The sequence below is a fragment of the Rattus rattus genome, chromosome 8, assembly GCF_011064425.1.
Source record: "Rattus rattus isolate New Zealand chromosome 8, Rrattus_CSIRO_v1, whole genome shotgun sequence".
Taxonomy (NCBI): domain Eukaryota; kingdom Metazoa; phylum Chordata; class Mammalia; order Rodentia; family Muridae; genus Rattus; species Rattus rattus.
Window position 1 is genome coordinate 51,382,242 of NC_046161.1, and position 18,620 is coordinate 51,400,861.

The 18,620-nt window shown below is 47.6% G+C and overlaps 1 protein-coding gene across 1 annotated transcript; it reads left to right on the forward strand.

Moving 5' to 3' along the window:
• Positions 1-11,123: 11,123 nt before the first annotated feature.
• Positions 11,124-12,614, forward strand: Rpp25 (ribonuclease P and MRP subunit p25). The gene has a single exon (XM_032911365.1). It carries the CDS (start codon positions 11,417-11,419, stop codon positions 12,014-12,016), a length of 600 nt encoding a protein of 199 aa, XP_032767256.1. The 5' UTR covers positions 11,124-11,416; the 3' UTR covers positions 12,017-12,614.
• Positions 12,615-18,620: the final 6,006 nt, after the last annotated feature.

The following is an 18,620-nucleotide window of genomic DNA, read 5'->3' on the forward strand; positions in this document are numbered from 1 at the left end:
ACTGAAGTCCTCTGCAATGCAGCAAACGCTTTTGCTCCAGCTCCCCCAGTTTAGATTCATAAAAATTATTGATGTCATAGAACTTTCCCAATGTAGGTTATACTAACCAATATTTGCTCCATTATAAACTAAAACTTAGAAAGCTGGGGGATATAATCAAAATATATAACATGGGGCTGGGGATTTAGCTCAGTGGTAGAGCGCTTACCTAGGAAGCACAAGGCCCTGGGTTCGGTCCCCAGCTCCGAAAAAAAGAACCAAAAAAAAAAATATATATAACATATGTGAAATTATGAAAGAGCATTTTTGCCGGATGTGGTGATTCACGCCTTTAGTCCCAGCACTTGGGAGACAGAGGCAAGCCAGTCTGTGAATTTGAAGGCAGCCTGGTCTACAGAGCACGTTCCAGTACAGTCAGGGCTACACAGAGAAACCGTGTCTCCATAAAAACAAAACAAAAAAGTTTTATATCTGCCACAGCAAGGGTGTTGAGGTCAGAGGTCAACTTGCAAGAGTATCTTATCCCCTTTCACCGTATGGGACCCCTGGCTGGAACTCAGTAACAGACTCCTGCAAAAACACACAAAATAAATCAAAGTTAATGATTTATTCATTTATTATATGTAAGTACTGTCTTCAGACACACCAGAAGAGGGTATCGGATCTCTTTACAGATGGTTGTGAGCCACCATGTGGTTGCTGGGAATTGAACTCAGGACCTCTGGAAGAGTAGTCGGGTGCTCTTAACCGCTGAGCCATCTCTCCAGCCCAAAATTTTTATTAATTAAAAAAAAGGAAGAAAAAGTGGAGCCTACTCCTTCTCCCTGAGAGTCTGGGCAGAGCTTCACGATATCCTTCATGAGGGGATGTGACAGAAGCTACAGATGATTCCCAAACCTGGACCAAAAGATACCCTGGGCTTACAGTTTGGCTCTCACTCTCTTATCAGCCCTTCATCCCCAGCATCTGGGCATGCTGTCAGAAGTCCAAGGTAATCCAAGCAGAAGGACTACAAGCAAATTGGAAACTTGCAACCTTCAGCATCAGCCAACAGCCTTAACCAGCATTTAGAGCATCATAGCTTCCAGCCTTGGCATCTCCTGAAACATCAGATGTGGCTGAGAAAAGACAAGCTACCCTCTCCGTGTACTGCCTAAGTTCTCAGTCCACAGAATGTGCAACTGGAAAGGATGGCTGTTTTACACAGCCAACATTTGAACAAAATGGCTTTTCTAGCTTGTTTCCTTTCCCTGAAATGTTATTAAGGTTAAAGTAACATGCAAGATTTGTAAATATAAACCAGGCAGTGGTGGCACACACCTTTAATCCCCGGATTCCCGAGACAGGGGCAGGTGGATTTCTGAGTTCCAGGCCAGCCTTGTCTACATTACAGAGCTCCAGGACAGTCAGGGTTATGTGTAGCTTTGATATAGGTAAATATTATAAACAAACACAAAACTGTCACAAGAAAACACCCTTGAATTTTTGGCTTCTTTTCTAAAAATACTGGAAAAATACTTTCCTAAAAGTACTTATCTCACATGCACTTCAGGCACATGAAGTATCACTGAGCCATACTCTCAACTCTTCCTCTGCCCTTTGGGACTGAATTCGATTTACCCACAATCCCAGGGAGGATCTGTTGCTGCTACAGAACAGCTGCCCCTCCTTGTGGATGGAATAAGAGCTGGCAACCTTCCATTATAACTTCAGAGTTGTGGTTCAGCAAAGTGGTAGCCGACTTGCCTAATATGTGAGACTATGGGTTCAATCCCCAGCACAAGAAAGATAAAAACAACATTCAAGGACAAGTGTGTGGGGAAATGTTAGAGTCAGCGGACCAGAAAGCACTATACAATGTTGCATTCTGGATATGACCGAGCCATTGGAATGATGGGCAGTCTGCAGCTGTTACCACTTGTATAACTTGCATAACAAAGAGAGGGCGGGTGGGATGGCTCAGCAGGTGCTCCAGTTTGCTTCTCTGTGGCTGTGATGAACATTGTGAGCTGAAGCAACATGGGGAGAGTGTATTTGGCCTAGGCGTCTGGATCGCAGTTTGAGGAATAAGGCAGCACGAGGCAGGGACCCTGGAGGAGCACTGCGTTCTGGCTTGCTCCCCAGAGTTTGCTCAGCCTGTTTGCTAGTACCACTCGGACCACCTGCCTAAGTGCCACACCATCCACAGAGGACTGGGACCTCCCACATCATCACTAACAAAATGCCCCACAGACCGACCCCATGCAGGCAATTCTCAGGTGACTCTAGCTTCTGCCACGCTCATGAAAGCTGACCAGCACAGTGGGTAAAGACATTTAAAGACATTTGCCACTGAGCCTGAGCTGGATTTCTGGAACCCATACAATCAAAGGACAGAACTGATTCTCAGGGGTTGTCTTTTGACCTCCACAAAGGTGTAGTCCTACACACACACACACACACACCACATAAATTAAAAACAAAACAAACAAAACCCAAAACAAAACAGGCCACAAGGCAGTGGTGATGCCAACATTCAGGAGGCAGAGGCAGGTGGATCTCTATAAATTTGAGGCCAGCAGGTTGGGTCCAGAATTAAGGGCAAACGCTGTGGAAGCCTGGCGGGCAGCCCGGGTTAGATTGTTAGATTCCCTGGAACCCACTAAAGCTGCAAGGACAGAACCAACTGCACAGAGTTGTCCTCTGACCTCCACATGCACATACATCATACTGAACACCCTCAATAATAGGAGGTAAAAAAAAAAATTAAAACAAAACCAGATCATTAATCAACAAGCCTGGGTCATTGGGGGAGGGGGTGGTGCAGAGAGAATTCTCCCAGCAATTCTGCAAACAAAATATGTTCCTTCCCATATATGTAAAATATGCCGTCTGCTAGAATAGGTCAAAGTGCTTGGTGATTTTCTTCAGAACAGTAGGTTTGATTAACTTCATCTTTCACTCCAGAGGAAGAAATACAATTAATTACCTGCCGGCGACTGGGGACACTCATTGCCATAAAGGGAATCTGACCCAAGTATCTTCCTGAACTGGGAGGAGCCCAGCTTCATCTGGCTTGCTGTGGAATTCTGTTCTGGGATGGCAGGGTGCGAGATGGGGCTGTCAGGGATGGTTTATGAAAGAGCTGTTTCCACTCTCAGTATCTAAGAGACAGGGGCAACTGTAATGAAGAGAGGTGACCTCCACGAGGGAGTCTTTTTTTTTTTTTTTTTTGCAGGTGTCTTTCCAGTACAGCAGACCCTAAGGGTCTGTGCAGCAGTGAAATGACATTGTTTATCAGGAGCCCGACTCTGCGGCATGGGAAGGAGAACGCTATACATAGAGCGTTCAGAAGAGCTGATTCTGCCACTCTCCACTGAAATGAAGCAGAAAATGTTCAATCGCGCAATCAAAATAAAAGCACTAGGCCCGCATTCCAGTCTGTAAACAGCAGCTGGGCCCAAGGCTCTCTGCCCAAGGGAACCAGGCACCCTGCTAAGCCTTACCTCCTCACTCCCCACCCCTGCCTTAAAACAAACAAAACAACAACAAATGTATGTATGTCAGGCTTGCTTACAAACAATGCTGCTCCCATAGCTTAGCCTTGGGCCAGGGATGTCGTCTGAGGGATATAGCTCCTGGCCCCCAGGTGCTAAGGGAATAACCGGGCACTTCTAAGAGGTAGGCACTGTAATCCTTTCCTTTGGGGGTTTGGTTTTTAATTTTTTAAAAAGATTTAATGTTTCTTTCTTAAAAATTTTAATGTACATTGTGTCTTGTCTGCACGTTATGTCTGTGGGAAGGTGCCAGGCCCCTAACTGGGATTAGAGATAGTTGTGGGCTGCCTGTGGGTGCTGGGAATTGAACCTAAGTCCTCTGGAAGAACAGCCCATGCTCTTAACCACTGAACCACCTCTCCAGCCCATTTTTAGTGTGTGTGTGTGTGTGTGTGTGTATTTTATTTGCTTCTACTTTGTGTGTGAATGTTTTGCCTGTATGTCTCTGTAACACATGTGTGTCTTCAGAAGCCGGAAGATGGTGTCAGATCTCTTGGGGTTAGAGCTGTAGACAGAACTGTCATGGAGGTGCTAGAAATGGAGGCCAGATTCTCTGGAACAGCAACCAGTGTAAGATCTGAGCAATCTATCTCTCAAGCCCCGAGGCTTTGTCGTTGTTCGCGTTTTGAGGTACAGTCCTACTGTGTCTAGCAAAGCCTGGCCTCAAACTACCAGCTATGTGGCTGGTACTGACCTGGAACTGGAAATCCACTTGCTTCAGCACCAGTGTTGGGATTAGCTGGCATCATTCCTAATCTACAGGGGAGGACACTGAGAGACAAAGAAGTTGCACATGGGCTGGAGATATGACCCAGTTGGTGGGGTTCCTGCCTAGCACTCACAAAACCCTAATCCCCATCCCTAGCACCAAAAGAAATCTGGTGTGATAACACACACACCTGTAATCTTAACATTTGGGAAGTGGAAGCAGGAGAATCAGAAATTCAAGTTCACCCTGGCCTATATAAAGTATTCTAGGCCAGCAGGGCTAAAGAAGACCCTGAATCAAAACAATGACAGGGCCAAGGGCCTATGAGATGGTTCAGCAGGCAAAGGGCTTGTCTGAAAAGCCTGACAACCTGAGTTTGATCCCCAGAACGCACAGAGGGAGAGAATGGACTCTAACTCTACAGAGTTGTCCCCTGACTTCCATGAGTGGATCATAGTCTGTACAGACAAACATACAATAATAACAAATAAAATTTAATTGAAATTCACCAAAGGCATCAGGGAATGTGGTGGAAGAAAGCAGTAAGAATGTAAAGAGCTAGATGTTGGGGAAGATGGCTGTGAAATGCCATCTTCTGCAACGTGGTGTGGTGGTTGCAACTGTTACCTGCGCAAGAATGAACCAGTCACTCTTCTAGCAAGAGAGAGGGAGGAGCCTCCAAAGTCCTACTGCCGAGCTGAAGAGCTTTCGGCCTGTAATGGCTTCTGGGAAAGGGAGTTTTTTCCTCTGATGTGTGGGGAGGAGGGGTTAAGTATGGCTGCAAGTAGGCTGCCCTGCTGCAGTGGACAGCCCCACACTCATGCATATCCAGGCAACTCCAGTTTGGACTCAGCGAGTTATTTTTGTGTGGTTTTGGATTCAGTTTTTTCAGACAAGGTCTCACTATGCAGTTCTGGCTGGTCTGGAATTCAATATGTAAACCCACAGAGATACAACTGCCTCTGCTTCCCAAACGCTGGGATTAAAGCCGTGTATCACCATTTACTCTTTTTTTTTTTAATTCTTTTTTTCGGAGCTGGGGACCGAACCCAGGGCCTTGCGCTTCCTAGGCAAGCACTCTACCACTGAGCCAAATCCCCAACCCCACCATTTACTCTTTATGTATATGTCAGGTGTGGGTGGGTGCCTGAGGAGGCCAGAGGAAGGTGTTGGAGCTCCCAAAACTACAGGTACAGTCGGTTGTGAGCCACCTGTCGTGGATGCTGGGACCTACACTCAGCAGACACCCATAACCACTGAGCTGTCTCTCCAGTTACTGTCACGACATTTTATCACAGCAACGGAAAGGGAAACTCTCGCCTATTAGCTCCTCACCTTTTCCCCTAAGGGTTTCAAACATTCTGATTCTTGTGTTTTCCATTTCGACCTTGGGGGCAGAAGTATGGTTTTCTTCAGAGGGCCAACCTCCAAACCTAGGAAGCAAGGCTAGTGTGGGGCACATACATGTAATACCAGCACTCGGAAGGGAGAAGCAGGATGACCTCTGAAGGTTCAAGGCTAGTGTGTTCTACACGGTGAGCTCCTGACCAGCCAGAGCTACCCCCAGCAGGACATGTAGCCCAGCTGGTAGAGTGCACAAAGCCCAGGTTACATCACCAACACCCATTAGCATCCTGTAATCCCAGCACTCAGACGGAGGGGGCAGGAGGATGAGAAGTTCAGGATCAATCTCAGCTACACAGTGAGCTGAAGAAACCCAGCCCTCTCCTCTGGGACTCTTAGCTTTAGTCAAGTGAATGCCTCATTAATGAACCTGCCTCTAGAGTCTGGAAAGACTAAGGAGGAACCAAACTACCGGAGAGATTAAAGAGATCACGTGGCCGTATTTGCTTCCCACTTCTGCCTCCCACAGACCTCCATTCATTCACTTTAGGCAACACCCACACTTCAGGACCAGAGACAGCAGATGAGGAAAACAGTCTGTAGGTGAGTTCTGGCTGGTGCTGTGTCCTGTGGGGATGACTCAAGGGAAGAAGAGGATGCTCAGAGGGAAGAGAAGCTGAACTAAAGAATGAGCTGGGACAGAGAGATGGAATCCTGGCACTGTCTCTAGGCCAGGACTCCAATAAGACAGAGACAGCCTCCTGCCCTCTCCTAGGCCTCCTCTATCTCTAGGCATCATTATGGCATCATTGTTAAATCAATAGAACTCTAGTATCTGTAATCCTACTGAGCCCTCAGGAAAGCCCGGCAAAATTCACCACTTTTGTGTCCATGAAATAATCGTTGTATGTCAGGAAATAAATTCAGCCCTCCTGTCCCTTCTACACCATTTGCTTCCATGCATTAATTCCTGTTTCCCTCCCTTGTTAAATCTGCTCCTCAGACATTCAGGTCTGTTGGTATTTCATAATACCCACAACTTCTTTGTAACTTCCCTTCAAGAAGGGAGCTGATTCTCCTTAAATGTGGACTAAGATACCCTGTAACTAACCAATAAACACTGCTTCTCTGTCTCTCTCTTTCTCTCTCTCTCTCTCTGTGTTCTCTGTCTCTCTCTTTCTCTGTGTGTGTGTGTGTGTTCTCTCTCTCCCCCTTCTCTCCTCTTCTCTTTCTGTCTCTCACTGTGTGTGTGTGTTTTCTCTCTCCTCCTCTATCCTCTTCTCTTCTCTCTCTCTCCCTCCCTCCCTCCCCCTCTGTGTGTGTGTATGTGTGTGTGTGTGTGTGTGTGTGTGTGTGTGTGTGTGTGTCCACTCTTCTCATCTCTCATACATCATGAAGGAGCCAGTGGAGGGGATAGGGTCCTCTAACCAACATACAGGAAATAAACTTGAGACCTGGTGTTCCACCTAGTCAACACCCTGACTGCAGCCTTGGGTGAGATCCTGAGTGGGGAGGTTTAACCCTTTCAAGTTAGACTTGGATTTATGATTTTTAGAAATTGTGTGACATGATAAGTGCTGATGGTTTTAAGCTATTAAATTTGGGGGCAACTTTTTATGCAATAGCAGATAGCCAGTCCATTTTCTTCACTACAAAAAACTTCTCTCTCCACAAAGACAGCCCATATTTTTTTCTTTTTAACTAGCTGGGTGTGGGACACATGCCTTTAATCCTAGCCCTCAGGAAGCAGAGGCAGAGGCCTCTATGCATTAAGGCCAGCCTGATCTACATAGGGAGCTCCAGGATAGCCAGAGTTACATAGAAAGATCCTGTCTTAGAAAAATTTATTTTATTTTTGATTACATGTGTGCACACACATGTAAATGTTCACAGAGGCCAGAGGCTTCAAATCCTCTGGAGCTGGAGGCACAGGTAGTGTGAACCCCTTAACATGGATGTTGGGAACCAAACTCAGATCCTCTGGAAGAGCATCAAGTGCTCTTAACTGAGCCATCTCCTCAGCGCCCATTCTTGCTTGTTTTGAGATTGAATCTGGTGTATCCCAGACTTCCGAGACTGGCCTACTTCACTGCTGGTCCTCTTGCCTTCTCTCCAGAATTACATGAACCCATACTGTTCCTGGGAAGCTCAAGTCATTTAAGTCTTGGGGGCCAAAGAAATGGCTCAGCGGGCAAAGGCTTGCCGCCAAGCCTGTTGATCTGAGTTCGATCCCTTGTAACTCACATGGAGTAGGAGAGAAGCAAATCCTGCATGTGTTTAAAAATGGGAAAAAGAGTTTTAGGAGGTGTGGATGGCATGGTCTAGTAATCACAAAAATCAATCTGGATTTTAAAAGGGGGATTTTGAATTTCAGGCCAGTGAGGACTATAAAAATGAGTCCTTTTCTGAAAAATAAATATTCCTTTTCTTCTTTTTTTCTGGAGACAGGGTTTCACTGGTTAGCCTTGGCTGACCTGGAACTCTCTATGCCGATCCAGCTGGCCTTGAACTCAGAGATCCATCTGCCTATGCTTCAATATGTTAAGTGTAACCTCTTAATATGGATGCTGGGAACCAAACTCAAATCCTTTACAGAGCATGGACTGGTTCTCTCTCTGTAAACTGCTCTATCTAAGGCTCTCCCCACCTCTGTCTCTCCCTGCCCCCATCATCATCGTCACACACAATCTAGTTTTGTTTCCTCTCCTCAATCTTTACTTTAAAAAAAAAAAAAGGTGTCTCATGCAGCCTAGGATAGCTGAAAAATGCTATGTTGCTAAGGAAGACCTTGAACTTCTGATCCTCCTATCTCTCACCCCTCCTTCTGCAATTTTAAGATTTTATTTTAATCACAATTTATGAAAAGTAACAATAGCCACTGTGTCCCAGGAACTCAGGAGCACAGGGAGCAGGCTATTATAATTACCCTCCTTTTGCAGGTGACAAACCAAGGCACAAGGGTTAAGTCAACTATCCAAGGTCACAAGAAGCAGAAAGAGGCTAATGAAGCTTGGACTGCCGGGTCAGTACCTCAATTATACAGGTTCCTCCAAGACTTTACGCTCACTTAATTTCCTATCCGTATTTTGTAATCCTTTTCTTAAAGAGAGCAACAAAATCTGGATGTGGCTGCAGAGGTAACAGATGCCAGTGTGCAGTTTTCTTGTAAGTATTTAAAAATACATTTACATATGCAAACGTATCCGCAGGGTTTGGCGGGCAACCAGCTTTTTTTCAGCATACCGTCCTGGCTGCCTTTCTAACCATGATGTTGTGTGTAGCAAAGATAGTGCCTTTATTTACCCACTTTCCCCATATTGAACCTTCTTTCTCCTCCCGCTGTCGTCTGTCCCCTTTCGGAAGGTCCCTACCCATTTCGCACGATTTCTCCTTTGGCCGTCTTCCCATCCTGGTATCCCTTCTCACATAACCTTCCTCTTCATCCTCCTCACTTAATCTCCTTCCTTCCAGCCTCCCGAGCTTCTCTTCTCTCTGACACCAAGGTTTCTTCACGGTCCAACCGGTTTCTTCGGCTCACCGCCCCTCTGCCAGTTCTGGGCTTTAAGGCTGCCAGCGCCACCCAGTCCCCGCATCCTTCCTCCATCACCTCCCCCGCTGCCGCCCCTCCCGGGCCGGGAGGGAGCGCACAGTCGGCAGGCGACAGAGAGAGCTGACAGCGTAATGAATGGCTTCAGCTGTAATTAGCGACCCCGCGGCTAATCACGATGTGCATTTACATTTTAAGTGCTGCAGAGGGAGCGGGAAAGCAAGCTACGCGCGGGCGGGGAACTGGGCCTTTTCTGCGTTCTCCCTCCACAGACTCGGAAAATAAAGTGAATAGGGGAGTCTATGGCAGAGGGCAGTGGTGCTGGGAGTGGGTGGCGGTGTCCTTGAGGGCCAACTTGGGTAGAGGCACAACCACCCCTTCCTTATGGAACAAACTTGCAGCCCCCAGGTCTTCCAAATTGTAGAGTATTGCCTACAGGGTCTCCAAGTGTTTAACTCAGGCTTGCATACTCCCAGGGACGCAGAGCTCGCTTCTTTTCCAACCAGCACATTCCTACATAGCTTCTAGGCTTTCTGGAACTTTTTCTCAAGCCAATCCGAACCTGCCGACTTCAAGTTCCACCACTTGCCCAAGAGCACAGCAGACGTGGTGTCGTCCCAAGGTTGGGCCTCCAGAGCCTGCTCCTTCCTTTAAAGTTTGCAAGAGTTGGATCTAGGACAGAGTCCCAGTTCTAGCCACACTCCTGGAGTGTGAGCAAGAGATTGGAGTCAGTCACTCACACTTGAGGCTAAAAAAAAAAAGTCCAGGTGCTGCAGCCACACTCCAAGAAGAGATGAGATATAAGGCCAGTGTTCTGAGCCGCGGGGCTGAGAATTGTCACAGACACCAGAGGAAGAGGAGGGCCGGGTAGCTCTACTAGACTGAAGCTATGCTCATCCAGATACCATCTTGCTGATACTTTGGAGAACACAGTTCCTTACAGTCCTTCTTCTTCCTTCCCTGTGCTTTAACAGGTCTGTCTGACTCCCTGCCTTTCGTAGAAGCCGGTTGAAGACTGAGGACATGGTCCCAGGGGAGGATTAGGTAGGGTCACTCCTTATTAAACCGTCTTCCTTTCCTCAGACCTTGGCCCCTAGCCTCATCTTTCTACACTCATCTCACCTCCCAGCAGAGCCCGAGCCTCTCCTTAGATTCTGTGGAGTTTCCAGAGTTTGTAAGTATCCCCACCCCCAACATTCCACCAAGGCACTCCACCCTGCCTCCCACCTCTTAAAACCTGCCTTCTCTCCGTTTAACAAAAACAACTCTCTGGATTTCTAGAGGCCAAGGCTGACTGGCAAGGAATTCCACCTGGAATTGGAAGTCAGGAATCCGCGTTAGCACGGGCTGAGCCACGCACTTAAAAATACACGCAGCTCTGGTAACGGACTTTCAGGCATAAATGTTAGAATTTAACGCCTTGAAAGAAATGGTCCCCTGTTCCCCATTCACTTTAGGCTGGCCCAACGCATCACTTCCCACATTTCAGAGATGTATAGGTGCCGGGAGCCTGAAGGTATGATCAAGAGGAGCAAAGCTGAAACGTAAGTCATTCCAAGCAGCTACTGAAAGACCAGGCCACGACGTAGCGGTCCCAGCCCAGGGAAGGCGCTGCGTGCAGCCGCAGCCAACGCCTCCCACACTCTGCTGACCATGCACTGGCTGTCCTTGACGCAAGAATATATAGAGAGAAAGGGAGGGAGGTCCCTGGAGGGCTGGAGGAGCGAAGCCCCAAGAGGTGGTTTGGAAATCTCTTACCTAGGAGGGGTCTAGGGATGCCCTTGAGCTGGAACCTGCAAGGCTTAGGGACTAGGCTTGAATCGGCGTTTGCACCTCAAGCATAGTTTTTATTTAGGTTGTTCCTGCAAGAGGGCTGGTTCAGGGAGGACAGATGGTGACTTCGGGGAACTTCACCTCCCAAACCACCCCTGCTCAGCCGCTGAGCACCAGCGCTGGATCCCAAAGGCTGGCGGGGCTGGGGCTGGGACTAGACACGCAGAGTTGAGGCGGGGCCTGGACTAAGGGGCGGGGCCTATCCGGCTCCCAGGCGGAGCTTCTGCTAAAGGCGCGGAGCACAAGGCTCCGAGGGCGCAGAGTAGAACAGCACTACCCTGTAGAAGTCTGGGCTGAAGACTCCGCGTTCCCTGCTCACCCTCCAGCTTTCACTCGGTGCCAGCGTCCCAATTCCTGCCGGCCCTCGCCCGACACAACCCGCGGCCATGCAGCCCCGGGCTTGAGGCGGCCCCATGGCAAAACCTGCGATCCCAGCGACGACGGCGCATGGAGAACTTCCGTAAGGTGCGCTCGGAGGAGGCGCCGGCGGGGGACGGTGATGAGGGTGGCAGCCCGAGCTCTGGCCCTTTTGCAGACCTGGCGCCTGGTGCTGTACACATGCGGGTCAAGGAGGGCAGCAAGATCCGCAACCTGCTGGCCTTCGCTACCGCTAGCATGGCGCAGCCAGCCACGCGCGCCATCGTCTTCAGCGGCTGCGGCCGGGCCACCACCAAGACCGTCACGTGCGCCGAGATTCTCAAGCGCCGCCTGGCGGGCTTACACCAGGTCACGCGGCTGCGCTACAGGAGCGTGCGCGAGGTGTGGCAGAGCCTCCCGCCTGGGCCCACACCGGGTCAGACGCCCAGCGATCCGGCCGCCAGTCTCAGTGTACTTAAGAATGTACCGAGCCTCGCCATCCTACTCTCAAAGGACGCACTGGATCCACGACAGCTTGGCTACCAGCCCCCGAACCTCAGTCCTGGTCCTTCGTCCCCTCCTACGGTGTCGACGTCCAAGAGGAGCCTGGGGGAATCTGCAGCTGAAGAAGGCACAGCTAAGCGGTCTCAGCCTGAGCCAGAGGCTGAGAATGAGGACCGGACTGCCTGAGAATTCTCGCCTCTGAACCACCTAGACTGGATCTTATATCTTCAACACCCCTACACCCACATGCACCTTTCCTACCTGGGTTTTAAGGGGCCCATGTTCCTGAATATTGGTCCTCAAAATGACAACGCGGATCCCAAGGCGACAGGAGAGGGAGCTCAAGAATTACAAGAGAGGATCCTTGAAGTCCGAGGAAAACTTTGTGGGACATGTTGCCAGAAGCCACAGAACACCACCCACACCTTTTCTAGGCCATCTTTTTTAGGGAAGCATGGTGGGTAGTGGGACTCTTGAGCTTTCTTGGGGACCCAGACGTTAAAAGCACCCAGCGTGCATGGAGGCTGACAGTTGAGGCTTTAAAAACCGTCCTTGCTGTTAACTGAGAGCAGGAGCTGTGAAGCTGTTTCCTTGAGGGTGACCAAGTTGAAAATGTCTGGACCCTGTTCTGCCCACCCACACCCTAGCATATCCCTTTTAGCATCCCCCCACTCTCACCCCTGTTGCATGGTGGCAGAGACGGGACCCAGGACGAAACTTGCCATGCTTCCTCCCCTGAGTCCTGCTGGAGTATTGCTTCCAATAAAACAAACATGAAAATGGCTCCGTCCCCAGTTTTGTCTCTTTTTTTCCCTTACCCGCTCGCCTGTGCAGAGCCCACTTGGCATGCTTGCCTTCAGCCCTATTAGCCTTTGGAGTCCTCAAGGTCAGACGCAGACGGGGCAGCGTCAAAAATGTCGAAAGAGGGACTTGTGGTGGAGGGGGTTGGAGGTCTGTGTCCCTGTTGTATCCCCACAAGGGAAAGGAAGCAGTGTTGCTGCTTTTCTGGGAGGGGAAGGAGGGGGAGCATTGACGAGCTGGAAGCGGCAGCCTGCCAAGGCTGGCCAACCATGCTAAGGTTCTAACCTTGCACCCTCCTCCCAGTAGCCATTCTTACCCAGAGGCAGGCACAAAGCCCCAGGAGCAGGGGCTCCCCTTCGCTGCCCTCTTTCTGCAAAAGGACAGCACACCCTTGGGAGAGGGGGAGGGAGAGAGACAGCACAAATCCACTGCTGGAAATTACTATTCAGCAGAGAAGCTTGGGCTGTGAATCACTGCGGGCTCCCTGATAAGCTGCTGCCTCCAGCCCTGCACAGCTGTGGGTTGAGAGATAACAGCCTCAGATGCCTCTCAGCCCAAGTCCAAGTCTGGAGGGGGTGGGGGTATGCTGTGTGCTGGAAGTCGGGGAGCTGTGCAGCATACAGCTCAGGATCTTCAGGGCAGGCGCTACCCCGTGGAACTCAGCACCTCTGGAAAGGAGATGGGAGAGAACACATTTGTAAGTCACTTTGCTTGTAGAACCTTGAAATAAATCCCACTGGCGAGGATGTGGGTTTCTGCAGCTGATGGAGGGGCGCCTAGGGGAAAGCACTCTCCTCTCCTAACACTATCTCTGCTCTGTTTTGAATCACTGACTCGTGTCATCCAGACTGTCGTTCATTGCCCTCTGCCTCCCACCCATCCCCCTGACCTAATTATTTCTTTTTAGGGGAGGCCTGGCCATGTAGTGCAGGCTGGATAATAACTGATCCTCCTGCCCCAGCCTCCCAAACGCTGGGATTACAGATGTGTAATTTGTCCGGCTCTATTTCTTGTTCTTGAGGAATCTCTAGGGAGAGCCAAGGGGTTTAGATGTGTTTGTGAGCCTGCTATGGAGCAAGAAGCATGGAAGGGAGGTAACTCGGCTGGTAGAGTGTTTGCCTAGCATGTGTAGTCTCACTTTTTACTCGCAGCCCTGCCTACCCCAACTTGTCATGGTGGTGCATGCCTGTAATACCTGAACCGTAGAGGTGGAAGCAGGAATACCAAAAATTAAAGATCGTCCTTGGCTACACACGTGGAGTTTGAGGCCAGCAACAGTAAACCATCCAGACAACTGAGGTACCTGACTACTGGACCACTGGGCTTCTGAAACTAAAGGAAAAGATAAGATATAGAAGTCATGAACACGGGGTTGGGGATTTAGCTCAGTGGTAGAGCGCTTGCCTAGCAAGTGCAAGTCCCTGGGTTCGGTCCCCAACTCCGGAAAAAAAGGAAAAAAGGAAAAAAAAAAAAAAAAAGAAGAAGAAGAAGAAATCATGAACACGGGCTGGGGAGATGGCTCAGAGGTTAAGAGCACTGGCTGCCCTTCCAAAGGTCCTGAGTTCAATTCCCAGCAACCACATGGTGGCTCACAACCATCTGTAATGAGATCCAATTCTGGTGTGTCTGAAGTCAGCTACAGTGTATTCATATATATATTGAGTTCCAAGACAGCCAGTGCTACACAGATAAACCTTGTATCAAGAAATGAAACAAAACAAAACAAAACAAACAAATGAAAACAGGTTGTAAAGAGCAATTGGAGCTTGAAAGCTACAGGAAGAGAAGAGCTAAGACTCTGGTGTGGGATGATGGGACAGAGTGGGATGGTGGGACAGGGCAGATCTTAGCACTATTTTTTTTTAAAGATTTATTTTATTTATTATATATAAGTACGCTGTAGCTGTCTTCAGACACACCAGAAGAGGGCATCAGATACCATTACAGATGGTTGTGAGCCACCATGTGGTTGCTGGGATTTGAACTCAGGACCTTTGGAAGAGCAGTCAGAGCTCTTAACCACTGAGCCATCTCTCCAGCCCAGATCTTAGCACTATTAAGGCCAAGCATCACTGCCATTCCAGGCATCACAAAGGCAGCCTTCTGAGCATTCATTCTAGCGGCCAGAGCCTTGCCTGCTTTTCTGACATTTTAGGAGTGACACCTTTTAAGGATCAAATGGATGAGTGGGGGGGGGGAGGTTGTATAAGCTTCAGGAGTTGCCATACATTAGCCATGAATCTGCTAAAGTGTATTCATTATCTAGAGAAGATATGCCAGACACATACTCACCTTCAACCTTTGCCCTCCATTTTCCTAACCTCATTACTTGGCCCAGTTTTGTCATTATTCTAATCAAGAGGGACAAACTAATCCCCTTTATTTAACCTAGATATTAGAATACATACAGGTATCAGAGGAATAATTGAAGAAAGTGCGGGCAGAAGGCAGAGTAAGAAAGGTGGGTCACGGGGTTGGGGATTTAGCTCAGTGGTAGAGCGCTTGCCTAGCAAGTGCAAGGCCCTGGGTTCGGTCCCCAGCTCCGAAAAAAAGAAAAAAGAAAGAAGAAAAAAAAAAAAGAAAGGTGGGTCACCATTAAAGATAGGTTATTAGAGGTGTGGGGTTAGGCTTGTATCCCTCCAAAAGACATGGGTTTTTGGCTTGCTTTATTTGTTTATTTATTTGTTTGTTTAATGTATGTGTATGCATGTCTGGTGCCCCCAGAGGACAGAAGACAGTATTGAATTCCCTGGAAGTGGTATTCTAGATCATTGTGAACCACAATGTGGGTGATAGACATTAAACCCAGGTCCTCCAACAATAGCAGCAAATTCTCTTAACCGGTGAGCCATCTCTCTAACAAAAGACACATTAAATGCCCAAACCATGATAACTGTAACTATGAGCTAATCTAGAAACTCGTTCTTTTCATGATAAAGATGCCTCTTTGTCATCCCTTGCAGCCAATCCTCACTACCTGAGTTTGATTCCTGATATTCAAATGGTGGGAGGAGAAACTGCCCTCCTTTAAATAAGTAAATGTAAGATGCGTTTTTAAAGATATAAATTAAGGAACTGTGCTGGAGCTGCATGCAATGATAGTACAGGTCTGTAATCCGAGCAACTCCAGAAATTGAGGCAGAGCATCTCAAGGTTAAGATTAGCCTGTGCTAGAATGAATTCAAGGACAACCAAGACAACTTACTGAGAACTTGTCTCAAAATAAAGAAAAAAGAAGGCTGAAGATATAGCTCAGTGGTAGAACACTAACCTGTCTGGGCTTAGTGCCAAGTGTAGAAAGACAGAAAAAGAAAAAAGAAAGAAAGAAAGAAAGGAAGAAAGAAAGAGAAAAGAAAAAAAGGAGAAAGGAAGAAAGAAAACAAAATTGACCTAGAGATATTGCTCCATAGTAGAGGTCTTGGCCAGATTGTATAAGACGTCGAGTCTTGTGGTGGTTTGAAGGAGAATGGCCTCTATAGGCTCATATATTTGAATGCTTTGTCTCCAGTTAGTGGAACTGTTTGAGAAGCATTAGGAGGTGTGGCCTTGTTGGAGGAGGTGTGTCACTGGGATGAGTTTTGAGTTTTCTTTTCTTTTCTTTTTTTTTTTTAATCAGATAATCTTTTATTGAAATATTTTCTTGTTGCTTCTTAACTGGCTGGGCACTTAACCGCACCACTGTTTATGTCACCTATGATGTCATGAGGGTGGCGGCCATTCACATTGTAGCCCACAGACTATGCAATACCCAGGAGCTCCTTGATAGTTCCAGAAAGTTCTCTGGACAAAGACTGGTGTCTCACCTGCTGGGCAATGTTGACAATCTCATCAAAAGTAATGTTTCCACTGTGTTTAATGTTTTTCTGCTTCTTCTTGTCTCTTGGTGGCTCCTCAAGGTCTCCCAAAAAAGTTGGTGATAGCATTGCCAAGGCTACTGGTGACTGGAAAGGTCTCAGGCTTACAGTGAAACTGACCATCCAGAACAGACAGGCCCAGATTGAGGTGGTGCCCTCTGACTCTTCCCTGATCATTTTGCCTTTGAGTTTTCGAAAGCCCATGCCATTTTTGAGTTTCAGTCTCACCACGTCATTCTGGCCTGGGATTGTGGATCGAATGTAAGTTCTCAGCTAGTGCTGGCATGCCATGACTGCCTCTCTGCCTGCCTGCCTGTGGCCATGCTCTCAGTCATGATTGTCATAAACTCACACTCTGAAACTGTAAGCAAGGGGTTGGGGATTTGACTCAGTGGTAGAGCGCTTGCCTAGCAACCGAAGGCCCTGGGTTGGTCCCCAGCTCAAAAAAAAAAAAAAAAAAAAGAATGTTTAAAAAAAAAAAAAAAACTGTAAGCAAATCCACAATTAAATGCTCTCTTTTATAAGTTGCCTTGGTCACTGAGTCTCTTCACAGCAGCAGAAAAGTTACTGAGACAGGTCCTATCCATGACATGGCAGTTAGTTAATTAATTAACTAATTAATTAATTATTAAAAATAAAATCATTGAAATAGGGCAAGTCTTTAATCTAAAATGTGATCCTGGGGCTGGAGAAATAGCTCAACAGTTAAGAGTGTGTACTGCTCTTGCAAAGACCCAAGTTCAGCTCACAACTGTCTGTAATTCCAGCTCTAGAGGGATCCCAGTACCTCTGACCTCTGAGGGCACAAACACGCATGTGCAGAAACACCTACTCAGACACACATAATTAAAAATAATAAAATCTTTAAACTCTGGTCTTGTAAGAGGATAGATATGCAAACAGATACAGAGAGGGAAGAAAAAATAATCTAGATGTAATCTAGAGATAACAATGAGTTATATCAATCAACAAGCTAAGGAGTTCAGAGGACCACCAGCAAAGAACAGAAGATGAGAAAGACGTGGGCAAGATTCTTCCCTAAGAATCCAAGTACACAACCATATGCTGATTTCAGTCCTACTGTAGATCAGGCTGGCCTCAAACTTGAAGAGATCTTCCTGCCTCTACCTCCCTAGTGCTGGGATTAAAGGCATTTCCCACTATACCTGGCTTCTTTGAGTTTGAAGTCTAGGGGATCTTGTTACTGAGGCTGAAGGTAACGGACACAGTAAGTTTTCTCATTACCTCTAGTGAAAACTAGGAAGAAAGAGTATGGAGTAGCTGTTGAGGTATCTGTTATCGAAATGTCCATCCATCCCTACAAGGAGGGTTTACTCTGGGTTGCGTTAGGTATTTCTGGTGTGTCTGAAAGGAAAAAGTTTGAAATTGCCCCCTAGACAAAAGTTGAAGCCAAAAGCAGGCCCCGGAACTGCCTGTTCCAGAAACTAGCTGATCACAGAAAGAGTAATTGCACCAGCTGGTTCAGCCACTTTGTTCCAGGAACTAGCTAACCATAACAGCAGCTGACCATAATAGCAGCTGGCCATAATAGCAGGAACTGGTTAACCATAAAGTTAGATTAAAATCTTAAAGAACAATTATGAGAAACAGGAGGTTCTTCCTTGTGATTCGGTATGATTTTTCCTTCAAATACCCCTTCTTCCAACCATTCGAGGTCGAACTCCTCTACCCCTGCATGGGATACGAGTTTCGACCCCAGTGCACTGGTTTCTGTCGTTCCCTATCAATAAAACTCTTGTTGATTGCATCAAGTTCGGTCTCTCATGAGTTCTTGGGGGGTCGTGTTATCCCGAGACTTGAGTGAGGGTCTCCCTGCTCCGGGGGTCTTTCATGTCAATCAGAGGCTTTAGAGAAATTTGGCCTGTGATTTGAAGCAAGTTACTTCCCCTCTGGGCTTCAGTCTTTTTAGCTGCAAAATAAATCCCAGATCATTGAGGGAAGAGAGCAGGTGATAATACTAGGCTATCTTGGCTCTTTTTAAAAATTTATTGTACCCTTGGGAGGGAATAGGGAGGCAAAGTTTAGAACAGAGGCAGAAGGAACACCCATTCAGAGCCTGCCCCACATGTGGCCCACACATATACAGCCACCAAACTAGATAAGATGGATGAAGC

Bases quoted from the DNA above. Each gene is read 5' to 3' on its own strand.
- Rpp25 (XM_032911365.1), top strand. From the start codon at position 11,417: ATGGAGAACTTCCGTAAGGTGCGCTCGGAGGAGGCGCCGGCGGGGGAC.